Here is a 19,220-nt window from a genome sequence, read left to right on the forward strand (position 1 = left end):
TCCCTTTGAACGTGGATAGGGAAGAGAGGTAAGGCACAATTTATTGAGATGCAACTTTTATAGAAGAATTGGATTTCCTCTAAATACGGTTTGATTGTGTGCCAAATGGAAAAGAGGCTGAAGCCAGAGCACTTCATGTGCCGAACTGGAGAAGAATCTCTTCCAAACCGAATGGGCTGGGGAAAAATGAGCCTTGTATTGCTCGTTCCTTCTCCTGTGTATGCATACGTACAGCTAAATAAATGGAAAGATAGCTACCCTTTGTGACGATGATGATGATGAAGCAGCCGCGGGGAGCAGTCGGGCTAGCTACAATCTAACCTACTACGGGGCAGCAACACCCCGGGAGTGTTTTATGCAACCTAGGGCAGGTGGCGTGGGTTGCTGTAGGTAGCTCTGTCAAATTACCACTGAGATTTACCCCTGTGCCCTGTGCGTATTATTTCTTCAATGGTGTGTTTGTTGCTTACCCTGTTTTCAGAATTGTCTCCTGTTTCTTTCCCAGAATCGTCTCGTCTGAGATGGTATTTCAGCAAATAAATAGCCCACAAGCTGCATGTTACTCCCATTCTTCAATACAGCAGCACGCATTCAGGGAGGAAGGCAAGGAGGGAAACTGTACTGGAGCTGATGAACTAATTTGTTCGCTAGATAGATGCTTGCGCCCTTCTCCCACTCGGATACATACCGCACCATTAAACACTATTAAATATTGGCAGCTTCACAGTAAACTGCATTTGTGATTTGTCTACTGTGTAAGCAGAAAAGGCAATCCCAAATCTGCTTCAGGAACGACTTTACTCTGCTGGGTTGGGAATATCAGTGATAGCCACCAGAGTATGTTAATTTCGGGCTATAGTGGTGATAAAACATGAAAGTGGAAGTGCTCATGTTGTAGGGCAGGAGTTGGAACTAATCACTTTTTTACAGATGCTACAGGGAAAATAGATTATAACTGCAGCCCTGTTTCATGTGCTGGTTGAAGCTGGTTCCCTTTTAATCTTTATACTAGTGATGGAGCACTGCATGAAATATCATGATTTTCAAATGATTTCTAGCTTTTATTTCTACAAATTAATTCTTTTTAAAAATTGGTGTTTAAGCAGATGCACTCGTCATATAGCTTTTTCATTGTGCGACAGTCAAAACCCGTGGTTGTCCTTTATGGATAACTAAGTACTGCATACACTTGCCCAGCTTGAACAGCAGAAAATGTTGTTAGTTTGTGTTCCTGTTTCTGCAGGGAGATGCTGTAGCTCTGATTTTCTCTGTTGTGCTTGTTGTGGATGACACTGAGATGCACATGATACCCAACCAGTGCTTAAAGACGGGGAAAAAGCAAAACTTGGAGCACTTCAATTATGGTGGTTGCTGGATCTCACGCAGGAGGGAACAGGCTTTGTGGAACGATCAAAGGTCTCCTGCACTCATCAGCTGCTCAGAATGGAGCAGACAGATGTTTATCTAGCGGATTGTGTTGTAAAACTGTAGAATTGGCTTGTGCAAATAGCTGTGCATGCAAAACTTGACTGATGTTATTTCAGAAACTTTTCTAATGTCATCTGAAAAATCTGTTCCAGGCAGAGAACCTGGGATCCAAAATTGAATAAATATCAAACAAGGATACCTTCTGTTCCTAAAGCCATCTAAGACTGAAAGTAGTGTAGTTGGATTTAAGGTTGGTATGTCGGAGGGGAACTAGCGGTGATTAATTGACGTGGAGTTAAAGTTCCCTCTCAAAATCTGTGACTTCACTTAACAGCTTGCCCAGACTTTCTACTTTTGAGGTTATCTGTTTCAAGCTTTGCTTCTGGAATGACATACTGAAATGACATACTTTTTTTAAAGAAAATATTTTAGTTGCGGTGGTCTCCCAAGTAACTTACCAACAGTACAAACATTTTTACAGGCTTTTCTTTAAATAATGGTAATGCTTGGAAACATGGAAACATGGTGGGATGACTCGCACAACTGGAGTGCAGTGATGGATGGCTATAAACTCTTCAGGAGGGATAGGTGAGGCAGGAGAGGTGGTGGGGTAGCCCTGTATGTTAGGGAGTGTCTGGATAGTTTAGAGCTTGATGATGGTGGTGATAGGGTGGAGTGTCTATGGGTAAGAATCACGGGGAAGGCCAACAAGGCAGATATTGTGGTGGGAGTCTGTTATAGACCAGCCAACCAGGATGAGGAGACTGACGAACTATTCTATAAGCAGCTGGGAGAAGCCTCACGATCACTAGCCCTTGTTCTTGTGGGGGACTTCAACCTGCCGGATGTCTGCTGGAAATACAGTACAGCAGAGAGGAAACAGTCTCGGAGGTTCCTGGAGTGTGTGGCAGATCACACACACACACTTCCTGACACAGCTGGTGAGCGAGCCAAGGAGGGAAGGTGCCCCGCTGGACCTCTTGTTCACGAACAGAGAAGGACTTGTGAGCCATGTGATGGTTGGAGGCCGTCTTGGGCAGAGTGATCACGAAATGATAGAGTTTTTGATTCTTGGAGAAGCGGTGAGGGGGGTCAGCAGAACTGCCACCTTAGACTTCCGGAGGGCGGACTTTGGCCTGTTTAGGAGACTGGTTGAGAGAGTCCCCTGGGAGGCAGCCCTAAGGGGCAAAGGAGTCCAGGAAGGCTGGACATTCTTTAAGGAGGAAGTCCTAAAGGCACAAGAGCAGCCTGCCCCCAGGTGCCGAAAGACGAGCCGGTGGGGAAGAAGACCGGCCTGGCTGAATAGAGAGCTTTGGCTAGAACTCAGGAAAAAGAGGAGAGTCTACGACCTCTGGAAGAAGGGGCAGGCAAGTCAAGAGGACCACAAAGGTGTAGCAAGGCTGTGCAGGGAGAAAATTAGAGGGGTCAAAGCTGAGCTAGAGCTCAATCTGGCTGCTGCCTTAAAAGACAACAAAAAATACTTCTTCAAATACATTAGCGGCAAAAGGAGAGCTAAGGAGAATCTCCAGCCCCTAGTAGATGGGAGAGGGAACACAGTGACCAAGGATGAGGAAAAGGCTGAGGTACTTAATGCCTTCTTTGCCTCAGTCTTTAATAGCAGAGCCAATTGTTCTCTGGGTACCCAGCCCCCTGAGCCAGAAGATAGGGATGGGGGGACCAGAATGGAGCCCCCATAATCCAGGGGGAAATGGTGAGTGACCTGCTGCACCACTTAGGCACTCACAAGTCTATGGGGCCTGATGAGATCCACCCGAGAGTACTGAAGGAACTGGCAGAAGTGCTCACCAAGCCCCTTTCCATCATTTACCAGCAGTCCTGGCTAACTGGGGAGGTCCCTGCTGACTGGAGATTAGCTAATGTGATGCCCATCTTCAAGAAGGGCCGGAAGCAGGACCCGGGGAACTACAGGCCTGTCAGCCTGACCTCGGTACCGGGGAAGCTGATGGAGCAGATCATCCTGAGTGCCATCACACGGCATGTAGAGGATAACCAAGGGATCAAGCCCAGCCAGCATGGGTTCAGGAAAGGCAAGTCCTGCTTGACCAACCTGATCTCATTCTACGACAAGGTGACCCGCCTAGTGGATGAGGGGAAGGCTGTGGATGTTGTCTATCTAGACTTCAGTAAAGCCTTTGACATGGTTTCTCACAGCATTCTCCTGGAGAAACTGGCTGCTCATGGCTTGGATGGGTGTACTCTTCGCTGGGTAAAGAACTGGCTGGATGGCCGGGCCCAAAGAGTGGTGGTGAATGGAGTTTACTCCAGTTGGCGGCCGGTCACAAGCGGTGTTCCCCAGGGCTCTGTGTTGGGGCCAGTCCTGTTTAATATCTTTATCAATGATGTGGACGAAGGGATTGAGTGCACCCTCAGTAAGTTTGCAGATGACACCAAGTTGTGCGTGAGTGTTGATCTGCTTGAGGGTAGGAAGGCTCTGCAGAGGGACCTGGACAGGCTGGATTGATGGGCCGGGGTCAATTGTATGAGGTTCAACAAGGCCAAGTGCAAGGTCCTGCACTTGGGCCACAGCAACCCCATGCAACGCTACAGGCTTGGGGAAGAGTGGCTGGAAAGCTGCCTGGCAGAGAAGGACCTGGGCGTGTTGGTTGACAGCCACCTGAATATGAGCCAGCAGTGTGCCCAGATGGCCAAGAAAGCCAATGGCATCCTGGCTTGTATCAAAATTAGCGTGGTCAGCAGGACTAGGGAAGTGGTCGTGCCCCTGTACTCGGCACTGGTGAGGCCGCACCTCGAATACTGTGTTTGGTCTTGGGCCCCCCACTACAAGAGAGACATTGAGGTGCTGGAGCGTGTCCAGAGAAGGGCAGTGAAGCTGGTGAAGGGTCTGGAGCAGAAGTCTGATGAGGAGCGGCTGAGGGAACTGGGGTTGTTTAGCCTGGAGAAAAGGAGGCTGAGGGGAGACCTTGTCGCTCTACAACTCCCTGAAAGGAGGTTGTAGAGAGGTGGGGGTCGGTCTCTTCTCCCAGGTAACAAGTGATAGGACAAGAGGAAATGGCCTCCAGTTGCACCAGGGGAGGTTTAGACTGGATATTAGGAAATTTTACTTCACTGAAAGGGTTTATCAAGCATTGGAACAAGCTGCCCAGGGAAGTGGTTGAGTCGCCATCCCTGGAGGTATTTAAAAGACGTTTGGATGAGGTGCTTAGGGACATGGTGTAGTGGTGGTCTTGGTAGTGTTAGGTTTATGGTTGGACTCGATGATCTTAAAGGTCTTTTCCAACCTCTGTGATTCTGTGAAAGCAAGAAAACAGCCCTCTGTCATCTAGCTCAGAATCAACCCTTAGGAAGAGAAATGTTCATTGTGAGCGTTCGGTGCTGACCGCCCTCAGACTTCCCAAATGGAGACCTAGAGGCAAAGCCTTATTTTGTGCCCATGTGGAACGTTTTGTGCTGAATGTTCTTGACTAGCATGTAGGCAGAGAAGTTTTGCAGTGGGCAGTCTTGAGAATCTCAGTAGCTGTAATGAAAACTCTGATGGATGTGAGTGGTGATGAGGCAGAAGTTTGCGTTGCTGTTGTCTTGTTCCCTGTATGCCGTATAGCTTCATCGATCGAAGCTCTCCATTGCGGTTCCCTTCTGATGATGGTGCTCCATCAGAGTAGTTGGCCTTGGTGATCCTAGCTCATGGGTTGGTGTTTAATTGCTTTCTAAATGATCTTTGCTTTCCAAAGGTAAGAAACTGCAATAAACTCTGAGCTAGACAGTTACTTTTCCTAGAAGTATTTGTGGAAGAGGCCAGGAAACTTGACAGATTCCCTTGAAAAGTCTTCTGTGGATTCTTCTTCCATTGCAGAATTGGGGCTGACCCATACAGAAGCGGCACGGGAGATTCATATTGAATCCCCGTGTGAGTGCATCCATCTGCCTCATATTTGCAGTCTACCTGGTTACTGACAGATCAGTAAATGTTCAGAATCAGGCTCTCTTTTTTTCCCCTCTTTTTTTTCTTTTGGCCAGATTACTGTCATTGACATCACTTAGTTTGGCTTGGAGTTTTTTTGAAAGAATGGTATGGCCATTATACATGCAAATAGCTTAGATAAGCACAGTTGAGAAGCCATCAGTTGAGAAGCATGAAGAATTGCAAGTATAAAAAAAAAAATGAATTATAAGATTGATAACCCTTGTGCTTAGTGGTCAGAATGCAAATAACAAAAGCTGCAAATCTGGGCAGAGAGACATGCTATAAAAAGCATTATTGCAAGATTAAGCTGTAGAAGACACATTTTTGCATGGTAATCTACTGGATTTATTTTGACAAGTATTTATTTGTGGTGGTTGTGAAAGTGGAATTTTTAGCAGTCTTGGTATAATTAGAAGACTGAATTTGTAAAGCTGCTCAAACGTTTTGCATCACAGTTGTGTAGTTTTTTTCAGCCAAATCCATGCCTTTTTTGATTAAAAGGAATATTTGTCTTGAAACTTTTTTTTCCCCAGAGGAATGACTAATTGGTAGTCACAAGATTCAATACTTTAATATTTTATCAGAGGCCCCTAAATTCTTTCACTCCCTTCTCTTTCAGGGTAAATAATTTAGATTTCAGATGCATCAAGTTTGATAAAAGCCACCTTGTTAACATCTCTTGTAGAATTACAGCTTTATGTGCTTTGAGGGATGCTGGAATAACTACGTCAGTAATGCTTCTAAGTTAAATTGAATGGGGCAAAGGAAGAAGACAGTGGGGAAATGCTGGGCAGGCAGTTCATTTATTTTAATTTTGTTGGTTCTTTCACATCTGTTTAACTAGCTGCCCAACATAGGTACACTGGAGACTGTAAATGTCATGAGTATTCAGAATACTTCCATCGTGTTGTATTACAGGAACATATATTAGATCTGCTTCCAGAGAAGCTCAGGGCTTTAACAGCCCAGGCCCTTTTCCCTGGATGTTGATGTTCTATATTATTTCATTTCCCTTAAGCCTGAAACATGTTAAAAATTGTTTGCAATAATTGACAGGGTTTGCACCAAGAAACATTTAATAAAAAAAACCCACTAAACCCACCTCTCTTTTACATTCCTGTTTCTTCTGCAACTTAATTTCTTGAAGTTGAGCCAAAACTTGCAGATTCAAAATTGATTGGCTTTTTTCAATGCAAAATTATTTAAGTTGTAAAGTGGCTGAGAACGGATGGTGTTTAAGGTGGTCAGCAATCAATGGAGGGGGGAAGAAAGTTGAGGCTGTACTGGGAATAAGGATGTTCCTCTTTGTTGCTCTGCAGGATTGTTTATTCTGCAGCTGTTTTCTGTGTGGAAAACTTGCAAGTCATTGCTGTGTTGAACAAAGTTTGGAGCAGATTGGGCAAAAGCGAGAGTATAATTACTGAAAACAGAGTAAGTAGCTTTCATGATGTAAAGAGGTTGAATGACAGTCCTTGTTACAGGCCTGAAGTCTTCCAATTCTGCTGGTCTTGCTGGAAGGGAATGTTGCATAGTTTTGAGCTCTTCTGTTTTCTTTAGTTAAACAATTTAATATTTCCATCATTCAATGATCTTCATTTCATTGGTGATCTTGAATTATAAGATTGAAATAGCAATTTAGTTACTACTCTAAAAAGTAGTAATAATTCTTCTTGTAGGTGCGTGTAGTAGCACATGTAAAGCAGCAGTAAAGATGGGGACTAGTTCTGTTCCCGTTGAACTTCAGAGTTGTTTTGCCACAGATTTCTGTAGAAGCAGGGATGTTTTTTTCATGGCATATGGGATTCCTAAAGACTGGGATTTGGTTATGAATGAGCACGTGTTTCGAGAATGGAATTACTTGAGTTTGTTTAATCAATTGTGGATTCCTCCAGAGTGACGCTGCAGCGCCTGTGTGAGGAGTTAGCTCTTTTTAATTGGTCCCATATGTACTGACAGATAGTATATTAACCATGCCTTTGGGGGATAAGGGCATCTGGTTGAATCTCATGGTGCATATTTTATTTCTTTTCTGGAGGGATTTGCGCTTTTTTTTTTTTCCTTTTTGTTCTAAGAGCTGTAGATATGTATATATGTGTATAATCACTAGCATTTTGAAGCTTAATACTCAGCTGAGGGATTAGTTAGGCTTCTGCAAAATTATCTGAACTTTGCTGACAAGTAAAGAAGAAACTGAGGTTTTACAGAGAAGCTGGAGTTTCTGAGTATCTCTGGGTTTGGGTGCTTAAATTGTGAGAACTTGGAAGCTTAATCTCCCTTCTCGTCAAGCGCTAAGGACTTGTCCTCTGAAAATTAGAAAAATGGAAACATCAGAAAAGATTAATTACTTTTGAAAAACCTTGAAAACACATGCAGATTCAACCTTTATATCTGGAGGACATGGATATGAGAGGGCTGTCCTGTCTGTGAGTGCCATAGGTTAGTCCCAGCAAAGGGGAGCACCGTCCTCAGCTACTTTACTTGACTCATTCTGCACTGGAAAAAGCACAGTAATTTTGCATCTAGCTGTTTTGGCTCAGCTTAACCGGTAAGGTAGTTGCAGGAGAAACAGGAATGTAAATGAGTTGGTTTGATTTTCTTTTGTAGAGGTTTCTTGGTGCAAATTCTGTCAATTATCCAATTCTAAAGCTTTGCTGAATTAATGAGACACTTTGTAGAAAGGTATTTTTGATCTCGCTTTCTGTAGACTCCCTTATTCCTGATGTAGGCTCTCTGGTGTGCTGCTCTTATTCATGGCTTTAAGAAGTGGGAAGACCTACCATGTGAAGTCCTGCTGGGGATGGAGGTTATGCATTTGCACTGCAGTGCGACCCGAATTTTGTCTACTTTCTGCATCATCTGCTTAATGGTTTGTATAGCCATAAATCCTGGCAGAGTTCCCCCATGATGAATAATTTGCTGGTGGAGGCACAAAAGGAGTAATATTGCAGGAGATGAAATGCCTGTGAGTGTAGTTGGGGCTGGGGAAGTCTCCTTGGGAAGGTGCATGTGATGGGACAGCAGTGCTGGCCAGGCATGGTTCCCTTGGGGATGCTCTGGAGCATGTACTGATGGTGCTCATGGGGATGTGTGGAGAGAGGGAAGGCTAAAGCCACCAGGCTTCTTTCTTTGCCCTCCGCAAGGCTTGCGTGGATGTACCGTGATGGAGGCTTTCCGAAAAGGCTGACCTGCTGAAGCAGCAGGTCTGCTCACTTGGAGATGGCTTGTGTCCATGGGAAGTAGGAGGACCCCCTCCTCTCTTGATTAAACTCTTGAGAGATCCTCAAGAATGCCAGGCTTCAATCGTGGGGGTGTTTAAGACCTGGAAAAGGCAGTGCTGTAAATTAGCATCAAAGAAGTTAGTGATAAAATGGACAGCTTTAGAGAAAGGAATGGATTCTCACTTATCTTGTAGCTGTAAATACAAGAATTCATTAGACTTATCCCAAAAGTTCATTTGGTTTATATTTAAGCAAGACATAAGCATTTTTGGCAAGAATTTGTACCCTTTGTTTCTGCATAGTATTGGGCACAATGTTACCTCTAGCAAATAATCGGGGCAAATTCCCTGTTTGTAGCAGGCATCTATGTCATCCAGTCCATAGCCCTGTCTCAGCGAACAAGACTTAGAAAGGCAAGAGGGAGGTCACTGAACTACATAATTGCTTAACAAGTTATTGATTTATTGAAAAAAATGAAGGAGAAGAGTGAGAGAGTGAAATGCTGGTTTTGAAGGGGCTGTGTTGGGGAATGCAGCGGCTGTCTGGCAGGTATTGTATGAGATGGGCTTGCTCTGCCAGGCACAAAGTGAGGAGAAAGAACTTTTTAAAGCATCCTCTGACACAGAAATTATTGGAAAGCCTCCAAGAGCAAATTGAAAAAGCAACAGCCGTCTTCATGCTGCAGGATTCCATTGTTTTAATATTGGGCCAACTATACCAAATAATACATCTACTGGAAACTCATGTTAGGGGAAAAATATGTTGGAAGGCAGCTAAGAGGTCACCTCAAAATCAAAGTGAATGAACTTGACATATCTATGCTGCTGCGTGTCCTATTTTGTTCTATCTCTTCTTGTCAGCTCCTATTTCTACTCTTCTCCCCCCCTCCCTCCTTTTTTTTTTTTTTTTTTTAAAAAAAAAAAACATTTGTCTTGTCTTGGGATTGTGTTCTGGCTGCCATTTGTCCTGCAAAATTCTGGGGCTGATAAACTGATAAATACCTGTGCTTGCTCAGAGAAATTCTGGCATACTGATACTTTTGAAATTGTAATCTAGTTTAAAATTCCAGGCTTGCACACAGACATGGTGCTTTTGGGGAGGTACTGCTGCTCTGGTGATGAGAAGATGAACAGCAGACAACGGGGATGACTTTATTTTCCTTCAGTGCTGTGTAATGGAGCTGTGCTTCCCAGGCTGGTTTTGTTTGCTGGACTTCTGAATATCGTTTGAAGACCAACATCACCAGGGATGGGATGGACGAAAAAGGCAGAGTTGTTACTGCAAGTGTAAATGTTATTTACAATGACTGCATTTAATAAAATACACAACACAGCTATCTGTTTATTGGGTTTGGGTGGCATGAGAGCTAGTTCAGTTGTGACAAAGCTATTAAAATTTGAGAGTTAACAGTGATTTCTGGGGCCGAAAGTTTGGGAAGCAGTTATTTATGAGAGTACCTTAGTTGATACATTGGTGAAAGTCATTATGCTTTATTTCTACTGATGCTAAAAAAAAAAATGTTGTTCTGGTATAAAATATACGCCATGAAACACCAGGTATTGGAAACTACAACTCATTTCAAAATATGTTTAACAGTCATCAGTAAATAATAAACTGTAAAAGCCCAAATCCAGACAGACATATTTAGATGTTCATCTTCCATCCACGTGCCTAATTTCCACTGAAATAATGGACTGGGAATTTAGGTACTGTAATGTAGAGACTGATCAAAGAACTTTTTATTGTAGTACTATGACTTCTTTTACCTCCTCCACTGATGTTTTAGGGAGGTCTTATTTTATTTTCATGATTATAAGTGTCCTGGAATATTGACTCCATCCTACTCTGATGTGGATCTCTATAGTGGGACTTCAGGTTTTGAGCAATTGCATCTAAACTGGGAACTTAGTCTCTGAATATCCTGTATATTCAGATTTCCTTAGGTCGGGGGGTTTAGTTTGGCCGAGTGTAGAGAGATGTTAGAGGATCAGTCATGAAATTCTCATCTGGCTCTTAAGTTCCCTGCAGTTTGGAGGGTGTTTGTATCTGGGATTGTGTTTTGTTTGGGCAGCGATCCTGCTGATTGGAATCACATAAGCTTGGCAACAGAACGGAGGCATCCAGCCAGAGCAAACTCAAAGTACACAGGGTCTGAGAACAAAACGTTTCACATGAATTAAATTGTGAGGAAACAGAAATTCTTTAAACTTGTAAGAAAACAAGGCAATGTGAGCATCGTCACACAGGCAGCTGTGTGATCAGGGCTATCGATAGGGAGTGCAAGTTTTATTTATGAAATCTTGATAGTTGTGTGTTTTTAAGAGATATGTCTTATCACTGCAGGAAGAAGAATATTCCCCAAGAAAGTGGTATTAGAGTGAGATGGAATAATTCTCAGTGCTTGCATGCAAAGATCCAGTAGCATCTTTGCTGAAAGGCTTTTTGACACTCAACTGATTTTGGTTTCCTCTGTACCATACACTGCAGCTGGGATTGCCATCCTAAAAAGGTTCCCTGTGTCCTCATCCTGCTTTTCTATCTGCAGTCCTGCGTCCCCCTTCCCTTCATCTATCCATTTTTTCTGTATATTATAGGTTTTTCTATCAGAGCTTTACTCTTGACTCCCTTGTTACAGTCAGTAATAGCAGGAGAAGTCCAGGAGGGTCTCTGTGCCTGGCTGCAGGGAGCTTGCAGCACGTTGCTTGCAGCACGCCTGGTGCTGCCTCTCCCGGTGCTTTCCTTTCCCCAGTCTCATGCCTTGCTTGCTTTGATGCTGTCTTCTGGTTGGTGTCTTGTCATACAGATTTGAGCTTACCTGGGTAAACACAGATTACTCTTTTCTGTGCCAAAATGCTCCCTGCCGCCCCTCTCTCTCCTCTATGCTGTCTGGCACGGGGGTGGTAGGAGCAGGGGGATGTGAGGGGGGGAAATGATGGCGGGTACTGATTCAGCTTCTAATGCGCAGCCATGCAGGGTGGCGTTGGGCATGTGGAGAAGTGGCAAAGGTCTTTGGTTTTTTTTTTTTCTTTTCTCCTTCTTTTTTCCTCTCCTTCTTTTTTCCCTTTTTGTCTCCCTCCTTCTTTTTTCCCTTTTTTTTCTCTCTGACATGATGTCTCCCAGATGTTTTTCCCCCAGATCCTTGGGGGTGCCATGCCCTCAGTGTGGGCACGCTGAGTCATGCTGTGGGCCTGCCCAAGCTCCTCTACTTCCAAAATGTGTCACAGGGTGCCTGCAGGCAAGTCCATCGTCCCCTCATGCCCGTTGCTGTTTCTTTGCAATTGAGAGACGTACGTTCAGACATAGTTACCTGCTTTTTCACCCAAGTAGCATCTGTTACCTGAAAGAGATTGAATGGATTTAGTTTGATAGGCTGGCAAAATACAGCTCTCAACATGCTAGATGAGATAGGCTTTTAATAACCAGATTTCTGGAGTTGGATTGGTTTCAAGAAGATTACTCGGGCCGGATCTGCTTGAGTATAAAGAGTCGTGACATGATCTCAGATTTGTGCGTGCCAGTCAGTTTTGTGTTAGAACAGGCTGCTGATGGGATGATTTCTGACTTTGATAAGTGCTTCCATCCCCTCTGTAGAGGTTTTTATTGTAGTGTTCAGTACAATTTTTATATGAACTGCTAGTAAAGGATAAATAAATACAGCACAGTAAAGTTTAATATGGGGGAGGGGAAAGTATTTAAACTGTATTAGCAATATTTGTTTAACAAGAAATGGATCAGATGAGACATCTGTACTGGATAGCATTTGCTTTAAACAAAACAAAGCCTCGAAATGGATCAGTTTTCATACGAACAGTATCAGAATTCTTTTCTTGCTGAAAAGCTAAAGGCTTGGGGTGGGGTGGTCCTTGGCTCACAGCTGTGCTTGTGTCACTGATGGTGTAACCATATCGCTAAAGGACTACTGTGTTGTCATCTCCTCTGACCATGAGTGAGAGATGAGTCTTGTATCTACAGACTGGATACGTTGGTAGTCAAATTCCACTGGGAATAGGCAAAAAGGGACATTTGGACTTTCTAAAATTCTCTTGCAGTTCATTGCACTTGGTTGTGTCTTTCCCCTCCTAGGCTGCTGTGTCTTGCTGTGGGATGCTCTTGAAAAGTTCTGGTTTCATTCCAGAACTAAATGGATTTCAAAGGTAGAGGAAGAACTTGCACTGCAGTAGTAAATTATAGAGGTCATTTTTTAATTTCCCAGGGACTGATCTTTTGCTGATGCTCTAACGTGGTTTTCATCTGGGAATTCCTTTGTAGGTGCTGTAGAAGGATGAGTTGCCCAGAGGATTGCTTCTCATTCTGGCGAACCCCTCTCTCAGAGGCTTTGAACTTTTAGAATAACTCTTTTTCACAAGTTAACATCCTGTCATTTTGGGGTTTGCACTCAGTGTGTGTCTTTGGCAAAATTTGGCCAAATACAGGTCATCTGGAAACGTGATGCCAGTTTGTGGAGTTGTGTGTTGGTTGTAATGCTGATGTTAAGAGTTAATGGGGGCTGAGGGCTAAGGTGCTGAAGACTTTCTTACCTTCACCATGTCTCAACGCAATTAGCCTGTAAACTGTGTTCATTTTCCTCGTCCCCTGTTCCTGGATTACAGATTACAATGAATTACAGTCCCCTCTTTCTTGACACTTATTTTTATATTCACATCCAATATATAACCCTTTCTTAGATTTATTAAATTTGAGTCTTTGTTTTATTTCCATCCTGAAAATGAAAAGATCCACTAGCCCAGGCTTGGCTGCTGAGTACTCAATATTGTGAATAGCAATGACTGTTTAGTTAAGACCTGAAGATGAAGAGCTGTGCAGAAGTGTTAAGCATTATTATTACAAATGGTCAGTACATACTTTTCTCCTCCAAGGTACGTTTAATTGTATAGAGTCACAATTGTTTTCTCCAGGACGTTTGGCCCAAGTTGTGGAAGTGACTGTATTTTTGCTGACAAACTAAACCAAAACCCAAATGCTGCTAATTTTTAGTTTTAACAGCCACAGAAATTGGTTTGACTAAATACATAGCACCTAAAATTTGCAAATTGAATGTTGTGAAATAGTTAATCTAGAGCTAATGTGTGACTGTTGAGCTGATAACAAAATATATGTTGAAAACAATTTAGAAGTTCTTGATTCTTATGTTCAGTTAACCTGTAGCTAAGAGGGTTAGTGATGACAGGGCCTTCATTGAAATAGGGAGCACTTTGAAGGTCACCAAGGAGGTGAGTATATATTGTACCTCTGCAGTGATGGTCTTGGCCTGCTATGGGCTTGGGCTACCAGTTATGCACCCTTCAGTTTTCTTCTGTAGAGGGAAAGGGTGCCATTAAGACTGGTAAACTAAGCAAAAGAAAATGATGGAAGTCGAATCCTTGAATAAGCAAAACTATGGTTTTGTATTAAGATAATTTTCCAATGTTATTAGGGGCTTTACTTAAATTTTATTCTGAATGATTTCACGTTCAGCAAATAGGAAAATAAAATGCTAATTACAGCTCTGATCCTTTCTTTGGCAATTAAGGTATTTTGTTTGCTCAAGGAATTTTAAAACTTGCTCCCAATTTCTTACTGTTATGTTGCTCCTTGCATTTCTTTCAAATGTAAAGTCTGTATCGGTAGCACCATCTAAATAGATAAAGGATGAATGATGTGCAGTTTTGAGCTGTTGTTATAGTCATGCCAGTTAATAATATCTTCTTTTGATGATTTTCAGTGTAAGAGCTATCAAATGAACCTAGTGGTTCTGGCACATGAAATGTGAATGGTGTAATGTTCCCTGAACCTTTATTCACTGGATTGCCAAAGTCATGCTTTTCAAGAACTTTGTGAACTTAAAGCGCTTTAAAGAAATATTCTGGGTTCACAGCAGTGGAGAGCTAATGCCTCTTCTCAAAAAATACATTGGCTACTGTTATAAGTCAGCATTTGCCAACAGTTTCCGCAGGAGATGCCAGTTTGGAGTGGAAACTAAGAAATGGGTTTAGCGAAGCACTTTATCCTGTTCTTGGCTTAAAGCACACGAATAATCCCATTGACTACCCACGTGTGCTTTACTGGGACTGTTCACATAGCGAAAGTAAGGCATGTGTTTAAATAACTTGCTTATTTGGGGGCTCACTGTGTGATGTCCTCTGGCAAAGACTTGATTTTCTTATGGCAGCCATCATATGACCTGTGTGCAGGGAGCGCAGCATTGTCTGTGCGAACCATGCAGTCCAAAGAAAAAGGCTATTTCTGTGTCCACCCCCAATCCATCCTGCACTTCTCTGGCAACTAATTATCTGTTTGCTGCCAATTGTGCTCTAGTGTTTTTGGCACCCGACCACTCCAACTCGTTGCTCATACAAGTATCGAATTGCCTTTGTAAGGCAGAGAGTAGTCTCTTCCTTGTTTAAGACTGTATATGTGGTTGTTAAAACATGAAAAGAAGTAGATCATTGTCATAGCGTTCCTCATTTTGGTCAAATTGTGTGCTCTCTGTCAGTAGTCCCACTGAAGTTGATAGAGATGCTAGCAGAGGAGAACCACCATTTTGGAGGTCCAAGCTCAGTATTTGGAGGGGCTAAATGGAGTTTTTTCGTCTATCGTGTATCTAGTGGAAGCACCGTTCTTTATTTGCGAACCTCTGAAAACAGATCATCTATGGAAACGGAGCTCTGTCAGCACACAGGGAGGGAGAAGTTAAACGCTAGGATAGGATCATCTTCAGCCTGATATTTCACAACCATTATCTCTGGTTTGATCCAAAACTGGCCCACCAGCAAAACAGTACAACTTCAGGTTAAAAATAGATTTAGGTAAGTTTTCCACCTCTGCCTTCCTCTCTCATCCCCTGCAAATGCAAGGCAGCAGATGACCTTGGAGACAGCATTTCCCTGTGCTTGCAAAGGGGCCAGTCACAGGGGGGACTTGCCATGACCTGTGCACAGCAGGTCTGCAGCACCCTCTCCCTTCTGCATATTTTCTCCTCCAGAAATACAACCTCTGCAGTAAGTTAGCAGACCTAGAGCCTATGTGTAAAAGCAAGTCAAGCTAATAGAACTACAGTTGTAGTAGACGGCAATTAGTTAATGGGACCAGCAAGCCCAGCGCTGCGGTTGGTAATCATCGGTGCTCCTTGAAACTTGGGATCTCAGACTTTGAGCTTGCTTTACACTCGTCATGGCTGGTTATCTGTTGTTTAGCCTTTGCTAACAACTTCACCAGAGAAGCCTAGGAAACTCCAAACAAAAGGCTGTTAATCGTAACTGAGAGGTAAAGTGAAATAGGTTTTCTCAGTGAGTTTAGAATCCTGGCTGGCAAAGAGCTCTGTTATCTTCAGAAACATGTATCAAAGAATATTCTTTAATGTATAGTCATCTTAAATGGAGTACTCTTTTGCTGGAGCTGTGTTCGGGAGAGTGAATGGGATAATGTGTAATATGAGCCAGATGAAAAATAATATGAGTAGATTTCTTCACTGGGATGGAAACTTGAATGCTTGCACAAACAGCGCAGAGGCCCTAAAGTATTGCTGTAACAGGCTGTAACTTCATGCGTGAGGTAGGAAAACAAGTACTGTTTTCACAGACGGTTAGTGTTTATGCCTTGAATATGCTTATGAGAGGTGCTCTAAGGTGCTCACATTTAAGGCGCTCTAGATCAGTATCATAACAATTATTAGACCTAAACACTGATGAGCTAAGGATTAAACTCTTTTAGAAGTGTGTTAACAGGCTTTCAGTTCTCTAATGATAGAGTATTTATGAATTAGGTAGGAAGTGTATTTCCAAGAAATTCTCATGCATTTTCAATGGAATACTCGAATCCACAAAAATCCATATGAAAACAGTAGAGTATCTAAACAGTTGATTCATCACCTGTGTATAAATAAAATGTTTAATAGGCACTTTCCTCACCTAAAGCACAGGACTGAAAAGCAAGGACCTCAGTTGATTTTCTAGCTCTGATAGAGACTTCTTGTACAGTTCTGGGAAATCACTTAGCATCTCTCTTTCTGCAAGCCAGACCCTGTAATGTTTGTCTGCCTTGCAGAGGTGAAGGGGAGGCTGAGGAAACGGGTGACTGCAAAACCAGTTAAGAATCTCCCATCAAAAGTCAGAAGAAAAGGTTTGGTTTTGATAAAAGTAATCTGGAGTCATTGCACATGTGTCTAATAACTGCTGATTTATAAGAGTCAAGTTATAAAGCTTTAATAAATGCATATTTCTTGAGACAGTGCTGCAGTATGTTACTAGCTGGGATTACTACATTGATTTGCTTCAGATCTGCATGTTTTTCCCCCTTATATACATAGTAGCAAGTAAAAATGTTCAGTTTCTCAAATGAAGGTCAGGTCAAAGAAACATCTAAATGTTGAAAAATTTCTAACTCCCCTGATTCCACAAAATTGATTTGGAAATCTTTCAAGGATTGGCTTTCTTCACTCTAAGCAATTGCTGAGAAACTTTTCTTTCAATGGCATTACTGTCCACTTGGATAGTTCTTCACCCAAGCCTGGGGAGTTATTTCTTGTCTGTTATGGCAAGTGACAAGTTTTGAATGACATTTATTGGTTAGTACCAGTAGTGGCATTTACATTGGAGACTAGAGGAACTATTGCTTACAAAGGAAGAGAATTTAAAATTCACATGCTAAAGGCAAACCAATGAGGCATTCAGCTCAGTGGGAATGGTAACATCTACAAAGGTCAATGGGATGAGGTTTAAGTACAGAGGAAAAAACACAAGAATAGATGAATCCATAGTTGTTTGAATGGTCTTTGATTCCCTGTTCTTCCCCTGTATGGTAATTAGTAGAGGAACTGGGTCTCTGAACAGTTTTATAACAGGCCTGGGAGTGATCAGAGGTTGAATTTAGACCCTTTTTGGGACATACGTAGATTCTAATGAATCCTCTCATTTTGTGTGTGTATATCTTTTTTAATTAAAAACTGTCTCCACATTGCTAATAGTAATAACGGATGTTCACTGTCTTAAGTTATAAAACTTGTTAACTCTCCCAATGGAAACTTCCAAGGCACTGAACAGCAAGTGAAATGCGCAGACAGGTCCAACTATTAACTCTCATTTTTCTGCACTAGAACTGGAGATAATTGCTTTTCTTTCTCTGTTTAGCACTTTCAGACCATGTTAAAGACTAAGTTGAATGTCCTAACTCTTCGGAAAGAGCCTCTCCCGACAGTGATCTTCCATGAACCAGAAGCTATTGAGCTGTGCACCACAACTCCCCTCATGAAGACCCGGACTCATGCTGGATGCAAGGTACTCGGGAGTATAAACTTAAGGAACGAGAGCACTGTGGAGGTGTCCCATGTATGTGTGAGGACTCTAAAGAGCCCAAAGTAACCAACATGGTCGTCGTTGTTCTGGAAACCCCATTAACTGCTACTATTATTATAAAGTTTGTAAATCAAAAAAAGTCATTGGGTGTTTCTGACCAGAAATTTTGGGCTTCAGGAAAAAAAGGTTTGGGTTGTGTGGCACAATGCAAATTGTGGAGAATTTCTAACAGCCTGCAATGAACATTGCTCGTTGTAAACACCGCTGTTGTTTCTGTCAGTGCTAGTGCTGAGATGAGAGATGAAGGGCCAAATGCTGTGTATTTGCATTTAGCAATCTGTATGAACAGAGGTATATACCTACTGAAAGAGGATTGCAGCTTAAAACTCGAGGTTAGTTTGGGTTTCTTTTATGGTGGGTGTTTTTTTGTTTATTTGTTTTTTAAGAGAGAAAAAAAAAAAAGGGACAGGGAGGAGACTTAGATCTTGATTTGGTTAAGCAACAAGATGAATTTGCCCAGTTACATCAAAGCACAGCTTCTGAAAAAGCTCCTCTTCTTTAAAGTTTGATGGCTTAAGAGCTTCGAGTGTGTTCTGTGGTAAGAAACCATATAAAAATAGCAAACAAATCTGCTCTGTTTGCATATTCTGTTGGAGCCGTTTTCCGTGGTTGCAGAGCTAGCCTAGCCTTGCAGAGCCATGGGCAGCCTTGTAGACTGAGCTGGGTACCAGTTTGGCCTGTGCTGCTAGTTGGGACATGGCAGCCAAGTCCCCTTCACCCAGCCTGGCTGTCAGTTGTAGGGGGTATCCACCCACCCTCGAGGGTCTTGGTGAAAATGGAGAGAACTGGGCTTCAGCCTCCACTGCTCTGTAAAGTGTCAGCTCTAGAAGAGCTGTTGCCTGATGCTACATGTACTGGATAAGGTCCAAAGTGCAATTAAATGTCCTAACCCCCTCCCCTGCCAGCGGGTATACACACGTGTGTGCACACACTCTTCCTTGGAGGTCTGATGTGAGTGAGATGGGGTTGGAAGAAATGGCTTCCTGGTGCATTCCCCTGCTTCACTTGGCATACTGTGCGGATGGCACGGGCTGTGGGCATGCTGTGAAGGGCTTTGCTTGGGCACCTCCGGGTCTGCCACTTCCTCGGCAAAGTTTCTTCTTGGGAAGTGTCATTTTTGTTTGACTTTTTGCCTCTCACAATAGCCAAGAAACAAGACCGCTGCTGGGTGTTGAAGCAGTGCTGTCCTGTGCTGATGTAGAGGAATGCAGGGCAAGTGACCCTAATATGCTTTGTACGGTAGCTCGTAGCATTTGCTCTTCTGTGGTGATGTCTTTTGTC

General features: G+C 42.8%; 1 protein-coding gene across 2 annotated transcripts in view; it reads left to right on the forward strand.

The window, feature by feature from the left end:
• Nucleotides 1–19,220, forward strand: part of PID1 (phosphotyrosine interaction domain containing 1) — a 93,074-nt gene that overhangs the window by 20,748 nt on the left and 53,106 nt on the right. The window contains exon 2 of one of the 2 annotated variants that reach the window (XM_075507287.1): nt 17,715–17,861. The exons of the other annotated variant lie outside the window; for it this stretch is intronic. Within the exon in view, the coding sequence (XP_075363402.1) occupies nt 17,715–17,861 (147 nt within the window). The remainder of the gene's footprint in view (nt 1–17,714; nt 17,862–19,220) is intronic. 2 annotated transcript variants of the gene reach the window in all.

This window comes from Mycteria americana, chromosome 7, assembly GCF_035582795.1.
Source record: "Mycteria americana isolate JAX WOST 10 ecotype Jacksonville Zoo and Gardens chromosome 7, USCA_MyAme_1.0, whole genome shotgun sequence".
Classification (NCBI taxonomy): Eukaryota; Metazoa; Chordata; class Aves; order Ciconiiformes; family Ciconiidae; genus Mycteria; species Mycteria americana.